The sequence below is a fragment of the Miscanthus floridulus genome, chromosome 18 (genome assembly GCF_019320115.1).
Source record: "Miscanthus floridulus cultivar M001 chromosome 18, ASM1932011v1, whole genome shotgun sequence".
NCBI classification, from domain to species: domain Eukaryota; kingdom Viridiplantae; phylum Streptophyta; class Magnoliopsida; order Poales; family Poaceae; genus Miscanthus; species Miscanthus floridulus.
The window spans coordinates 123,292,719-123,307,769 of NC_089597.1; the positions used below are offsets into that span (position 1 = coordinate 123,292,719).

General features: G+C 50.1%; 2 protein-coding genes across 2 annotated transcripts; both read left to right on the plus strand.

The window, feature by feature from the left end:
- Positions 1–328: 328 nt before the first annotated feature.
- Positions 329–12,102, plus strand: LOC136522350 (protein EXPORTIN 1A-like). The gene is made up of 6 exons (XM_066516180.1): positions 329–425; positions 10,586–10,693; positions 10,789–10,884; positions 11,131–11,334; positions 11,447–11,506; positions 11,934–12,102. The coding sequence occupies exons 2-6, from the start codon at positions 10,592–10,594 to the stop codon at positions 12,078–12,080; spliced, it is 609 nt and encodes a 202-aa protein (XP_066372277.1). The 5' UTR covers positions 329–425; positions 10,586–10,591; the 3' UTR covers positions 12,081–12,102.
- A 1,163-nt stretch (positions 12,103–13,265) lies between these two features.
- Positions 13,266–14,977, plus strand: LOC136524555 (uncharacterized). Its single transcript, XM_066517880.1, has 3 exons — positions 13,266–13,425; positions 14,577–14,741; positions 14,835–14,977. The coding sequence occupies exons 1-3, from the start codon at positions 13,266–13,268 to the stop codon at positions 14,975–14,977; spliced, it is 468 nt and encodes a 155-aa protein (XP_066373977.1).
- The last annotated feature ends 74 nt before the right edge of the window (positions 14,978–15,051 follow it).

Below are 15,051 nucleotides of genomic sequence, written 5' to 3' on the forward strand. Positions count from 1 at the left end.
ATTAGCATATAATATGAAAGTATTGTTGTGTTCATCACGACTTCCAGTTGACTACTCCCATTAGCATATACTTCCTCTGCCCCAAAATATAAGTCGTTATGAGATGTGTGCAGGTCAAACTTTCTCAACTTTGACTAGGTTTGTAAAAAATACTGTGCAAGTAATTCATTTGTCCACAGATTTAGTTTATTGAAGTTTTTGTTCCGTTTGCATATAGGCTATTCTCCCTCCTGAAAAAATCCCAGACGCATATGCTAATGGTTCCACTGAAGAGCAGGTACACCTGAAACCATATTATCTTGTGTAGTGGTATATTCTAGGAGTCCATGATTCATGCTCCCCCTAATTTTATATCACTCTCACTTTGTTCATTTGTGCATGCGTTTATACAAAATCTCGCACTCTTCTTCACGTCCTTCTTTAAGGTAAGGTCTTTCTCCCCTGAATACTAGTACTTGTCTAGTATAAGATCAATGGGAAAATTGGTTCTATAACATTGAAAGATCACAAGAATCAGAAAATACCATCGAAAGAGCCATGTCACGTAAAATACCATTCAAAGATGCAAACGTTAACTCAAAGTAGCATTCCATCACCTTCCGTCACCTTCGGAGCTAACGGCGTCTGTCTCCACCCGCTGGGAGCCTAGGACGTATGCTCTTTCTTCTCCTCCATCCATCTACTACTCACCGGCCGGACTGTTTGCTGAAGCCAAAAAGGACGAATGCCTGTGACATGGCGAGCAGAGCAGTGGTGATGCTGCTAGTGGCGCCGTGCGGCGCCCGCGACCTCTCGAGCTATGTGGGTTCTTGGTGGGCCTCGACGCTGTGGTCGACGGCTGGCCGACTGCGAACGCGTCCGAGATGGGTGCTGCCAACCAGAAGCTGCGGGGGCAGGTAACTACGTCGATCGTGGGCCTCAGCGTGAGCGAAAATGCCGGATTGGACACCCGTGGACAGCAACGGATTGTGAGTCTCCACCGTCCTCTTGGGAGAGCACGCACATTAGTGGACGCCGAGCAGCCGGCTGTCCTTATAGGACATCCACAGATCGATTGGGCTGGTGCATGCACACGTCGTCCTTTTCCATGCGAGAAAGCCAAAAGCGCTCGTTTTGGCGGAGTCCGGCGAGCTGGTACTCGGTGCAAGAATCATCGGTCGCTCCTAGACCGCGACCATGACAGCACGGTCACGCACAGCGCCACTAGCGGCACCTGTCTGAGCGGCAAGCAGACAGAGAGAAAAGGAGAGAGCAGACCGGTGGTGGCGACTGTCTTGGTGCCGGCGGCGCTCAGCTCCGGCCTTCGGCGTGGCGTCGGCTTCGATGCGCACGGGTGCTCTGTGCTAACCGCACTCGGCTCCAGTGCGGGGAGCTCCGGGCAGCGGGGTGGCGGCGGGAAGGCCCCATTGCCCGTGGGTCATGGTAGCGAGCTTCGGCGGCTGGCGGCTGTGGGTGGAGTCGCACGCTGGTGCGGCGCAGCTTCGGTGGAGGTAGCTTCGACGAGCCGGGGCGAGTGCGTCTTCGGCGGCGTAGGGCGTCGGCGCTGGAGTGCTAGGCGGCAGTGTCCGAGGCAAGGATAGGTGTTGCGGAGATGCTTCCAGGGGGCGCTGACTTAACCTTGGTGGCTGGCGGTGCCCCTTGCACTATAGACAGCGGCGGAGGTGGTGCGTCTGGCACTACCCGCCCAGCTTCGTCCGTAGACGTCACCTCTTGAAATCTATCTCTGTGCGCCGGTAGTGGCGGCGGCGGCGACACATTTGGCACAATGGCATTGCTGTCCTGCACTAATGGCTACGTACTCCCATTGGGTGAAGGTGAATCCATGGATGGTTGACCAGCTTCAAGTGATGCAGAGCTCGTAGAGCCTTCCATGCTGGTGCTGACGGGCGTGGTGTCTCTCGATGCTGTCGTCGGTGCTGCCTCAGAAGGCTGTGCGACGACTGTAGGTTGCACAACTACTACGGCGGTGTGGCCATCTTGCATTGCCTCCCAGGATTGCAGAAGCATGGGCAAGCCAACAACGGGCATGGGGGACGGTGGCGGCGCCAACAGCATATGTGGGGTTCATGCCTGCTGCTGCTGGTTTGCCCATCCTCCTCCAGCCCAGGCGCCGGTGTCCGAACTTTGCAATGTCTTGTGTCAGTGTGCCTCGCTGTGCTATCTTGGTGAGGCATCGCAACCTCGTCACCGTGACACCGTCTGATGGACGATGGCTGGCACTTCCACAATGCGCCGAAGATCTAGTGCGACAGAGAACAGGAGGGCGGCTAGACGTGAGCTGCACCATGGCTCATGCCCTCGCACACCTCCAGCTCCTAGAGCAGCACCATGATGGGGTCGCAGGGCTCACGGGGCACGGGCACGGTGGGGCCATCGGACGGCGGGTAGTAGACGTCGTTGGCGTGCACGACGCCGGCCTCCTCGCACCAGGTGCCGATGTACATCCCGCCGTCGGCGTGCATGTTGCCGGCCCTCCAGGTGCCGATGTACTCGTGGCCGTCGGCATGCATGTACGCGTTGCAGGTGTTGGCCAGGTTCGAGGGCTTCCCTTCCAAGAAGTTGGAGGTGCTGAGGACGGCAGCCGCGCTCTACTCCAAGCTGGACGGCACTGCATCGAGGCTCAAATGCTGGAAGCTCACCGCTGGCCCATCTCGCCGTAGCTCGACAGAGTGAAGAGCTACTTCAACAAGGTCCGTTCACTGCTGCACTGGCCAGTGGCCACTAGAGAATGCCTAGTGGTACGAATGCTGCTCAAGCGTGCGAGTACGACTCCGTGCAGGTCAAAGATGACATGGACATGGTGGAGCGGAACAGAGAGGAGGAGACGAGGCGGCTGCAGTCCCATGGCATCCACTTCGACTTCAGCGTATGCTCACTTTCAACGGTGTTAACAGCGAAAGTAACAGAGTGCTAGATTGCGGAACGAATGCTCACTTTCAATGGTATTTTATGGCACGACGAACTTTCGGTGGTATTTTCCGATTCTCGCATTCTTTTGATGCTATGAAACCAATTTTCCCAAGATCAATTTAGAGTAATAGACAATTGTTTGTATGGATTTGTAGATTGTTTTCTAAGTTCTGTAACTAATATGCAATATGCCATACTTCAGATTCTACTTCATCAGCTTTTGATGCTTGTCATTTTAAGCACTAGGAAAAGAAAGAGATGATGTATATGAAGATACTCTGTTGGGGGAGCCCATACGGAGTATGGGTCAACTCCCCCTCGAAGAGGCCTGATGAAGGAATAATGGCGGAGGCCTAGCCAGCGGAGGCTCTCCCCAAGACGGCGGAGGCCCGGCCGGCGGAGGCTCTCCCCAAGACGGCGGAGGCCCAGCCGGCGGAGGCTCTCCCCAAGACGGCGGAGGCCTAGCAGGCGAAGGCTCTCCCCAAGACGGTGGAGGCTCAGCCGGCGGAGGCTCTCCCCAAGATGGCGGAGGCCTAGCAGGCGAAGGCTCTCCCCAAGACGGCGGAGGCTCTCCCCAAGATGGCGGAGGCCTAGCCGGTGGAGGCTCTCCCCAAGATGGCGGAGGCCCAGCCAGCAGAGGCTCTCCCCAAGACGGCGGAGGCCTAGCCGGCGGAGGCTCTCCCTAAGACGGCGGAGGCCTAGACAGCGGAGGCTCTCCCCAAGACGGCGGAGGCCTGGCCGGCGGAGGCTCTCCCCAAGACGGCGGAGACCTAGCCGGCGGAGGCTCTCCCCAAGACGACAGAGGCCCGGCCGGCGGAGGCTCTCCCCAAGACGGCGGAGGCCTAGCTGGCGGAGGCTCTCCCCAAGACGGCGGAGGTCCAGCCAGCGGAGGCTCTCCCCAAGATGGTGGAGGCCTAGCCGGCGGAGGCTCTCCCCAAGACGGCGAGGCCTAGCCAGCGGAGGTTCTTCCCAAGACGGTGGAGGCCCAGTACAAGAATGACGGTGGAGTTTCTCCACGGGACGGTGGAGGCTCTCCCCGAGACAGCGGAGGCCAAGCGCAGTAATCATGGCGAAGGTGTTCCCCAGGGCGGCGGAGGCCCATCAAGGAACGATCAGGTTAGCGAGGCATACGTGAGGACAGTTGATGGGCCTCTAGTGGGCGTCGGCTTAGGCCCAAGATGAAGACATCGTGAGACAGTGTGATGAGAACACCCTTGAGGTTAGACACTAGGGCTGGAATATTCCTAGAATGTACCGTAGCAGTTGAGGGGTACTGTTGTAAACTCTGCAAAGTGGTAGTTGAGCCCTATAAATAGGGAACATTTGTAACTGTGAGGGGGAGGTTGGTGAAGCAATTATGAAACCCTAGTTCTTATGAGTCGGTACTTGATCCTCACTCTCTTCTTTAGGCAAGCCTGAGCCAAAGCCAGAGACTGGAGCCTTGGCCAAAGCCGAAGGCCTCCGCCCCTTTCTCTTATTCCCACTTAGCAAAACCCTTCTAAGTCCCTCGTTTAGCAACGATTTACCTGGAACCTCCGTTGAGGGATCTTGTCCGACAGGCGTGTGTTGGGGGGCCTCCGCCCGTCTTAGGTGGAGGCAGGCCTCTGCCCATCTTAGGTAGAGACCCCAACCTAAGACAAAGGCCTCCGCCCACTTCTCGCGCTTGTTAGAAACCAATGTTTCAACACTGGCGCCCACCGTGCTCGGCACGAAAATTTTTGCAGAGCTAGAAGTTGGAGCCCTCGTCGACACGCCTTCTCCGGCCCGTCCTTCACCAGTCGCCACTGGCCTTCATCACCGACATTCTCTGGCTAGACCTTCATCAGAGGACCTTCTCCGACCTGCCTTCGTCAACGCACCGTCTTCGGCTTAGCCTTTGTAGCAACGACTTCATTAGCGGACTGGCAGTGAACCTCAAGGGATGGTAAGAACCTTTGGGCGAAGGTATGAGTGTACGACATACTTACACCTCCTTAAAGAATTTTTAGCCGAAATCCTAAAGCCTTCGGCCGCTACTACTTAAAAAAGTTTCTACAAAGATTAGAAAGCCTCAAGAAATAAAAGCAGCACTACACTCTGATTTCATCTTTGCTCACATTTTTATATTTTGATAACTCCACACTCTGCTCTTATTTCTATTTTTGCTAATAACTTCTTGAGTGACGCAAAGGCAAGGTTGTTTTTTCATCTGCTCGACCATGCATGAAGTGTGCAATGCATCGACTGCTGGGCAAAGGCCATAACAATCATCGCTGTCAGCCTGACTGGTTAATTGGAATTCTGTTTGTCTCTGGAGTCTGACAGAGCTATCACATCAGGCTTTACCTCTCGCCATTTGTGTTTTTATATTCGGCTCTTGGTGTATGTGTGTCTCCAACTCTCCATTCTCCTAGCAGTATACGGAGCTGTACACGAAGACATCTTTTGGCAGCCTATGACTCTAGCTAGTTTTTGCCTTCGGCTCGTATCATGTTTGGCCCATCTATTTTGAGCATGAGCCTTCGAATGACCATGCAAAACTCCAATCAATGCTGCTGCCCAAAGATAAGTATGCTGCCCACCTTAATATAAGCCTTCGTACAAAAAAACTTCATATACATACACATGAGCTAACCTTCTTGAATTGAGATCGTCGTGTCCTTCGTGGGCACATGGGTCTTAAATGAGCAGCCCCACCTACGGAACCTCCGCACGCTAACCAGATTACCTTGCAAGCTTTTGTGCTCTGTGTGCATGCGCAGCTTGTTCCTTGGCACTGCATTGGTCGAAGGCCGAACACACGCAGAAGGGTGAAGGTACAGCCAGGCGGGCCTCTGCCACAGACCTCCGCTCCCAGACTCCACACCAACCATGCCCCCGTGGAGGCTATATCCTTCGCCACAACTCCAGAACAACTCCAACCACGTCAAGAAGTGAAGGGGGCCAACAAATTTTTATCCGCAGCTGCCGGCCCAACATGTTGGCAACGAAGGATTTGACCTTCGACACAAACCGCAGCTAAGTTGCTTAACTTTGCGCAACTTCGAATTCTTGAACCACAACACCAAAGGTATCAAAATAGCATAAGAGAATACTTTTCTTCAGCTTATAATCCTAACAAATTTCGACCTTGACATTTATTTTTACACATTCTTGGTCTAACCTCTGCCTCTCGAGGCAAATTTCATAAACCAACCTTCATGTACAACTTGTCACCAATGTGACCAAAAAACTTGTTGTGGCCTTCGCTGCATCGAAAACATGGCCTGAGTGGCTATACATGCTTGGCCCCGACCCGGCTAACTTAAAACAATTTTCAACTGTTGTCGAATCTCTTTTTCAATAGCATGCAGTCACCAGCGCTGTAAGTATCTCTACAGCCTCCGCCGATTATGGGTCTTCATTATATGTCAGTGCACCTTATCATTGGTTCTCCGCAGCCTCTGTCATCAGTCAGTGGGCAGCCTCCGATCAGTCAGCAGCCTCCGTCATCAGTCAGTGGGTAGCCTCCGATCAGTCAGCAGCCTCCATCATCAGTCAGTGGGTAGCCTTCGATCAGTGCAGCCTCCATCATCAGTCAGTGGGCAGCCTCCGATCAGTCAGCAGCCTCCGTCATCAGTCAATGAGCAGCCTCCGATCAGTCAGTAGCCTCCGTCAGCAGTCAGTGGGCAGCCTTCGATCAGTGCAGCCTCCGTCATCAGTCAGTGGGCAGCCTTCGATCAGTCAGCAGCCTCCATCATCAGTTAGTGGGCAGCCTTCGATCAGAGCAGCCTCCGTCATCAGTCAGTGGGCAGCCTTCGACTAGTGTAGCCTCCATCATCAGTCAGTGGGCAGCCTTCGATCAGTACAGCCTCCGTCATCAGTCAGTGGGCAGCCTTCGATCAGTTAGCTGATCAGCCTTCGATCAGTTAACAACCTTCGTCAGTCTTTGGCCTTCGTCAGTTTGGACCTTCGACAGTCATGGTCTTCATGAGTTAGTGGACTTCACCTATTATTGGTTTTTAGCAACCTCCATCAGTCATAGGCCTTCGACAGTTAGCAAACTTTGTCAGTTACTGGCCTTCATCAGTCAGTTGGTTTTCATCAGCAATAGACCTTCGGCAGTGACTAAACCTTTGAGCTGTCTAACGCTAACACTTTCTCTCATTTTTGCAGGTTGTGTTATTCAATCTCTTTCTCAAGTATTTATAATATGCATCAACACAATGTTATTGTGTATAACCTTCGTAGGGAACTGATTACTTATATATTCAATACTAGTTACATCCATACCCATGCAGGTCCTCAAATGATAGCCTTCGCAAGCTATCTGAACTATAACCCTCTCATATAATGCAGAGCTTATCTTTTATTCAAACTTTACCATCATTTTTGCAGGATGCATAATAACTTTACACCTTTTAAATATTTTTGCGCAAATGCTATCATTCTCATCATCGCATACATATATTGTGTAAGTACATTGCAATGCATGGCCCCGGCCACCCGGAAGAAGTCCCAAGAATACACGGGCGCCATGACTCTATGCATCAAAATCCTGGAAGAAGTCCTAAAACAACACAGGCACCAGGTCACGAAGCTAAGGCTATCATGCTGAGACATCAAAATCCTGGAAGAAGTCCTGAAACAACACAGGCACCAGGTCACGAAGCTAAGGTTGTCGTGCTGAGACATCAAATCCTGGAAGAAGTCCTAAACCAACACGGGCACCAGGTCACAGAGCTAAGGCTCTCGTGCTACCTTCACGTATCATATAAATGACTAACCATCTTTTGCAGCTAGTGGGAAAGCCAGTGCCTTTCCGGGTGTCGAAAGACTTGCAAAGCAAGTCGATATTCGATGAAGCTATAATGCCCAACCTAAGTCCCTAAAAATACAGGAGATCAACTCAGTTGCATTTTTACGACTTCTCTGGCCTTCGACACGCGGCGTCAGCGTCTATGTAGGCATCGCCTTCGCCAAGCTCTTCGGCATGAGGGGCTCCACAACCATCTTCGATAACTTCACCAACATCGCCTCCGCCAAAAACACCTTTTGGCCTTCGCCAAGCAGCTTTGCAGGAGGACCTTTGGCAAAACCATGATAACTAGCCTCCACCAACGCGACGGCATGAGGGGCTTCATCGACACCTTCATCGTGTACAACAACATCGCCTCTGTCAAACAACTTTTGCAATATGGCTCAAGAACCTCCGTCGAGGGATCTTGTCCGACAGGCGTGCGTTCGGGGGCCTCCGCCCGTCTTAGGCGGAGGCAGGCGCCAAGAACCTCCGTCGACACCTTTGATACCAAGCTCTACAACACCTTCATCGACGTCTACATCGGCAAACTTGGTTCTGAACACCTACTTCCACTACTATAACTGCGCTGCCTACACCAAGCGTCACTAAGGACCTGGTCACGAGCACTAGCCAAGAGGGGCTAGGGAAGCACGCGGACCAGCTTCTCCGAGGCATCAAGTCTTTTTGCCTGGTGGTCGTGAGCAACGGTTTGAAGGCCTCAGAACAACATTCTACCTCGACTACTATGACTACGTCGACTACACCAATCGCGGCTAAAAACTCGGCCACAAACGCCAGCCAAGAAGGGCTAGGGGAGTGCACCGGAGGACCAACCACTCAGGAGCGTGTGGCCTTTTGTCTGGCGCTCGTGAATGAAGATTTATTTGAAGACCTCCACCCAAAGAAGGATCGGAGACGAAGACCTCCGCCTGAAGAAAAGACGAAGACCTTCACCCAAAGAAGGATCGGAGATGAAGACCTCCGCCTGAAGAAAAGTCGAAGACCTCCGCCCAAAGAAGGATCGGAGATGAAGACCTCCGCCCAAAGAAAAGTCGAAGGCCTACGGAGGCCAGCACGCCAAGACGATACCAGACTCGGAGGTAAAGACCTCAGAGATGAACACCTACGAAGGCTTTGGAAGCAAAGGCCAGCGCATCAAGAAGACACTAGAGGCGAAGACCCCAGAGATGAAGACCTGGGGAGGCCTCGGAGGTGGAGACCCGCACGCCGAGATGACACCAATGGTAGAAGACCCGAAGGTGAAGACCTCTGCACCGAGAAGAGACACAGGCGAAGGCTCATACAATCGGGCCTTGGAGAGACACCTGCGCGCCAAAAAGACATCAGAAGCAAAGGCCTCAAGGATACAGACCTACGCATCGTGAAGGTCCCAGAAATGAAGACCAGAGCACTGAGTGAAGCCGATGAACCATGCCATAGAAGCAGCAGTAGGAGCCGAAGGCCATAGATGAAGAAATCTGGAAGATAAAGGCACCCAGAGCTGAAAGCCTAAGGAATTAGTGCATGTATAGGTTAGAGTCATGCGCGTGCTCTTTTCTCCATGCCCTTTTTTCCCACAAGGTTTTTGGGATGGAGTTTTTAGCGAGGCGTGCATGAACGGGTTGCGGAGGGCAATCCTCGCAACCAAGATCTGGGTTGTATAGTGCCTCTTCTTGTATGAACATCTACCAGGTCATGTAGTACCGTCCATAACCTAGTAGCTGAGGGGCTACTGTTGGGGGAGCCCATACGGAGTATGGGTCAACTCCCCCTCGAAGAGGCCTGATGAAGGAATAATGGCGGAGGCCTAGCCAGCGGAGGCTCTTCCTAAGACGGCGGAGGCCCGGCCGACGGAGGCTCTCCCCAAGACGGCGGAGGCCTAGCAGGCGAAGGCTCTCCCCAAGACAGCGGAGGCCCAGCCGGCGGAGGCTCTCCCCAAGATGGCGGAGGCCTAGCAGGCGAAGGCTCTCCCCAAGATGGCGGAGGCTCTCCCCAAGACGGCGGAGGCCTAGCCGGCGGAGGCTCTCCCCAAGACGGCGGAGGTCCAGCCAGCGGAGGCTCTCCCCAAGACGGTGGAGGCCTAGCCGGCGGAGGCTCTCCCCAAGACGGCGAGGCCTAGCCAGCGGAGGCTCTTCCCAAGACGGTGGAGGCCCAGTACAAGAATGACGGTGGAGTTTCTCCCCGGGACGGTGGAGGCTCTCCCCGAGACAGCGGAGGCCAAGCGCAGTAATCATGGCGAAGGTGTTCCCTAGGGCAGCGGAGGCCCATCAAGGAACGATCAGGTCAGCGAGGCGTACGTGAGGACAGTTGATGGGCCTCTAGTGGGCGTCGGCTTAGGCCCAAGATGAAGACATCGCGAGACGGTGTGATGAGAACACCCCTGAGGTTAGACACTAGGGCTGGAATATTCCTGGAATGTACCGTAGCAGTTGAGGGGCACTGTTGTAAACTCTGCAAAGTGGTAGTTGAGCCCTATAAATAGGGAACACTTGTAACTATGAGGGGGAGGTTGGTGAAGCAATTATGAAACCCTAGTTCTTATGAGTCGGTACTTGATCCTCACTCTCTTCTTCAGGCAAGCCTGAGCCAAAGCCAGAGACTGGAGCCTCGGCCAAAGCCGAAGGCCTTCGCCCCTTTCTCTTATTCCCACTTAGCAAAACCCTTCTAAGTCCCTCGTTTAGCAACGATTTACCTGGAACCTCCGTCGAGGGATCTTGTCCGACAGGCGTGCGTTGGGGGGCCTCCGCCCGTCTTAGGCGGAGGCAGGCCTCCGCCCATCTCAGGCGGAGACCCCAACCTAAGACGAAGGCCTCCGCCCACTTCTCACGCTTGTTAGAAACCGATGTTTCAACATACTCCATAAAAACAAATGAGTCTCCAATTGGTCTAACCCCTTCCCTTTCGTGCTAAATGCAGAATCACATGCGTATACTGGAACTAACTCAAGAAAATGCTGCTGCTTTGCTTATGGGTCTCGAGTACCTTATTGGAATTTCATATGTTGATGATACAGAGGTTTTTAAGGTAGGAATGCTGAAGTATATTTGTCATAGAAATATGGTGTAAGGACCACCTTACAACACTGGATAATTTACAGGCCTTCTTATGAAACTTTACAGGTTTGCTTGGATTACTGGAATGTGTTTGTCTTAGAGCTATTTGAAGCACACAATCAAATGGAACCTGCAGCAACTGTAAGCATGATGGGGCTTCAGGTGCTTTTATTTGATTTTTGTTCATCTTTTGGAACATTACCTGAATAAAATGAATAATGACTTTCTACTTTTGTTATCATACATTGTTGTGACATTTCTTTAGCATCCTTTTCCCTTTTTGTTCCTTTAGTTGCTCCTATATAGACTTCCTTTCTTGGGGATCTGTTTTTTTTCTTTCTTTCTTTGATGCTCTCTAATTATAGTGTTTTGTTCTGAATTCTGAATCTCATTAAAACTATACTGTAGGCACAGATGGTTCCTGGAATGGTAGATGGGACTGGAACTGCTGTTCAACAGAGGCGACAGCTTTACTCTGGTCCACTCTCAAAACTACGGATGCTGATGATTTGTAGAATGGCAAAGCCTGAGGAAGTACTTATTGTTGAAGACGAAAATGGCAATATTGTACGTGAGACAATGAAAGATAACGATGTTCTTGTTCAGTACAAGGTTAGTAAAAGGATTGCCTTCCTACCACCCCACCATTCATATGCTCTGTGCTTTATAAGCTTTGTAACCTTCTGACTGACGTGGAAATTACCATTGTTTTGAATAATATCAGATCATGAGGGAAACATTGATCTATTTATCTCATCTTGATCACGAGGATACAGAGCAACAGGTATGCTCACGGATACTTATGTTTAAGAACATATATGTAATTAATACTACAATATGCTTACCTTGCTCAGAAAATAATACTACATGAATGAAGCTTGTAACAATTAGTTAATTTCAAAAGTGGCTTGTGGCGCTTACATTGTAGTTAGTACTTTCATGGTTAGAAGGCCTGATTCACTGTAGCTGTGATGAAGGCGAATTCAAATCCACGGTTTAATAACGAACCGTATTAACTTACCATAACAACTCAATTCCTATCGAATTTCTATAGTAAAGTTCCTATAGGATAGAACGTACACAGGGTGTACACATTATATATGAATGAAACATATTCATTAACTTAAGCATGGTGAATAGCGGTTCTTGTTCTATTTTTGCTGTTTGTGAATTTAGTCCAGCACTTAGGGTAATTTATTCTGGAATTTCAGATGTTGAAGAAACTAAGCAAGCAATTAAATGGAGAAGACTGGAGTTGGAATAATCTTAATACTCTCTGCTGGGCTATTGGATCAATATCAGGCTCTATGGTAGAGGAGCAGGTTTGTATGTTGTTCTGTCCCTTTTGTTGCTTCTAAGAAACACTTTTGGAAGTATCAATCCTTCACTAATGATAGATGTTGTGTGATGGAATTCTAAAATTTTCTCACGTGTCTGTTGCAGGAGAATAGGTTTCTGGTTATGGTTATCCGTGATTTGCTAAACCTCTGTAATCTGTAGTCGATTTCTGGTCTGGCTAGGTCGTCAGGCGATGCTTTTAGGCTTCTATTACTGCTCGCGCTCTGCAATCTGTAGTCGATTTGCGGGAGAGGTGTAGATCCGCGGGCTGTGATGAGACTTTTGACGTTGATCTGTGGGTAGAGGTGTAGATCTGCGGGCTGTGATGAGGTTATTGGTGTTGATATGTGCTCGTGATTTTGCATGTTAAAGAGTTCGAGCACGGGCAGATATGATAGGTTCTACAGGTTGGCTCCCTCGCAGTTAGGGTTGGGCTGATGTTGGCATGCGTGTCATCTTGCTGCCGTACCTGCGTTTTATTGTTGGATCACGATTGGGTTATGTGATTTGGTTTAGATTGTTGATCCGATTCATCTAGATCCTGCTGTTCAGAGGATACTTCCTGATTGCTGGTTGTTCATATAATTTCATCAAGATCAGTGTCTTATTTATGCTCATACGTATGATGTGGCTATTGAACTTGTTTGGTTGCTAACCAGACAACCTTGTCTGGCACACGCAGAATCCCCAGCGTCTGATTTTGGTTGCCTGGGGACAGGGACACGATTGCTGCCTGGTGGTTGGTTGCCTGGGAGGCTTCCAACCAAGCAATCTGTATGCCTCATTATGATAGCTGATTGCTGTGGTAGTATTAAATTAAATAGCTTCATTACGGATTCTATGTCATCGCGTTTGTTGATACTGCTGCACAGCTGCACAATTGCATAATTGGATACTCTATGTCACTCATGTAGCGCTTTTTGCTAAATTGTCGTAGCCCTGTATATCATGTGTTTCGATTTTTACACTTGATTTTATGGTACTTCAAAGCTATTAAATATTATATTTCTGGCCATCACCCTTGAGGTTGAGTCCTCGGACACCATTGACAATGTAAGGCTAAGATCCAGGACAAGGAAGGCATTCCTCCGGACCAGCAGAGGCTCATCTTTGCCGGCTAGCAGCTGGAGGATGGCCGCACCCTTGCTGAGTACAACATCCAGAAGGAGTCCACCCTCCATCTGGTGCTCAGGCTCAGGGGAGGCATGCAGATCTTCGTCAAGACCCTCACTGGCAAGACCATCACGCTTGAGGTTGAGTCTTCTGACACGATCGACAACGTGAAGGCCAATATCCAGGACAAGGAGGGCATCCCTCCGGACCAGCAGCTTCTCATCTTTGCTGGCAAGCAGCTTGAGGATGGCCGTACCCTTGTTGACTACAACATCTAGAAGGAGTCGACACTCCACCTTGTGCTCAGGCTCAGGGGTGGTATGCAGATCTTTGTCAAGACCCTGACTGGCAAGACCATCACTCTGGAGAGTCCTCGGACACCATTGACAATGTGAAGGCCAAGATTCAGGACAAGGAGGGCATCCCCCGGACCAGCAGCGACTCATCTTTGCTGGTGCCTTGTGGTCTCCCAATTTGGGAGGATGTCTGTCTTCGTGTCCTGTGGTCCGAGTCCTGGTTGAGTCTTGTCTCTTGTTTGCCCGTCTGATGCATAGTCCTATGTTGAGTCCTATGTTGTCTGGTTATTTGTGAACGCTTGCTGCTGTGCAGCAGTTTGGTCGAACTATGGAATGAAGAATAAGTGAACCCTGAAGTTGTGGCTATCAGGCTGTGTGTGTTCATGGTTTCTGGATGTATCCTTGTTATTTGCTACGTTCATGCTTGTGAAGTGGATGTATCCTCGTGGCTATCTGATCTTTTCTTGGCATGTTGCTATAGTAATTCTGCTTGTGTTGTAATGCTCGGTTTAAGCCTGGGGATAGGATATTATGCAATTCTGCTACTGAAACCTCGGTCATGCTGGGTGCTCTGGCTGGATTTAGATTGATTGATATATATACACTGCTGTATGTTTCAGGTCAATGTATAGGTGTCTACATGAATTATCATTTCAGTTTGCTTTTCAAGATGTCATTTGTGCTGGCAATGGTCGCATATGTAGTGCCACTGCAATCTTCTGTTGATATGCAAATATGTGCCTACTTGGTTAGTAATTTTAAGTTGTATTTAGATTAGAGGCTGAATTGAGAAAGAAAACAAACTTTGAACATTATGTAGTGCCACTGCAATCTTCTGTTGATATGCAAATATGTGCCTAATTGGTTAGTAATTTTAAGTTGTATTTATATTAGAGGCTGAATTGAGAAAGAAAAGAAACTTTGAACATGACTAGTTTAGAACAAATATCACTATACCCGAGTATTACACGATTTTCCCTCGTCGATTGTCAGCAACTCAGCATCTCAGATTATTTGAAATGATAGTTCTTGTTTTTCTGGACAAGGTATGAATCCATTGCTTGATTCTGGATTAATGTTACGCTGATCTTAGAATTGCTGCCCCAGATGCTTTACGCGCACCAATTTCTGTAGTCAATTTGCAATCTGTAGAAACAAAATTGCTTGCTTTACGTGCACCATTTTCTGTAGCCAATTTGCCATTTGTAGAAACGAAATTGTCTGCACTTCCTGCATCAGAATCAAGCAGCCCTGAACCCAAGGTGATAGCAAGTCTGAACTCTGATATAGTGATATGCTCATTTTGACTATCTGTTAGCGAAGCGGGTTGCGATTTTTCAGTCTTCTTTTCATCCTATGTCATAGAACTGGATAGGATTGCATGCTTAAGCAGTGCATTGCATTCTTATATGAGGCATCATTTCCAGCCATGCAATGCACCCAAGGTGGCCGCCGCCGTCGCGGATGGAGAGGCGCCGGCGCGGGGCTTCCTGCCTCTAGACCTGTGACCCTTTCCAACTCCTTGGCTCGGCTAGTCGGCTCCCCTTGTATGCCCTCCGAGGTGACATTTTCCTTGGGCCAT

Excerpts from the sequence above, each read along its gene's own strand:
- LOC136522350 (XM_066516180.1), top strand. The coding sequence starts at position 10,592 with ATGCGTATACTGGAACTAACTCAAGAAAATGCTGCTGCTTTGCTTATG. Across the intron at positions 10,885-11,130 it reads TAAGCATGATGGGGCTTCAG|GCACAGATGGTTCCTGGAAT; the intron begins GTGCTTTTATTT and ends ACTATACTGTAG. Across the intron at positions 11,335-11,446 it reads ATGTTCTTGTTCAGTACAAG|ATCATGAGGGAAACATTGAT; the intron begins GTTAGTAAAAGG and ends GAATAATATCAG.
- LOC136524555 (XM_066517880.1), top strand. The coding sequence starts at position 13,266 with ATGCAGATCTTCGTCAAGACCCTCACTGGCAAGACCATCACGCTTGAG. Across the intron at positions 13,426-14,576 it reads CAAGCAGCTTGAGGATGGCC|ATGCTTTACGCGCACCAATT; the intron begins GTACCCTTGTTG and ends TTGCTGCCCCAG. Across the intron at positions 14,742-14,834 it reads TGAACCCAAGGTGATAGCAA|AACTGGATAGGATTGCATGC; the intron begins GTCTGAACTCTG and ends CCTATGTCATAG.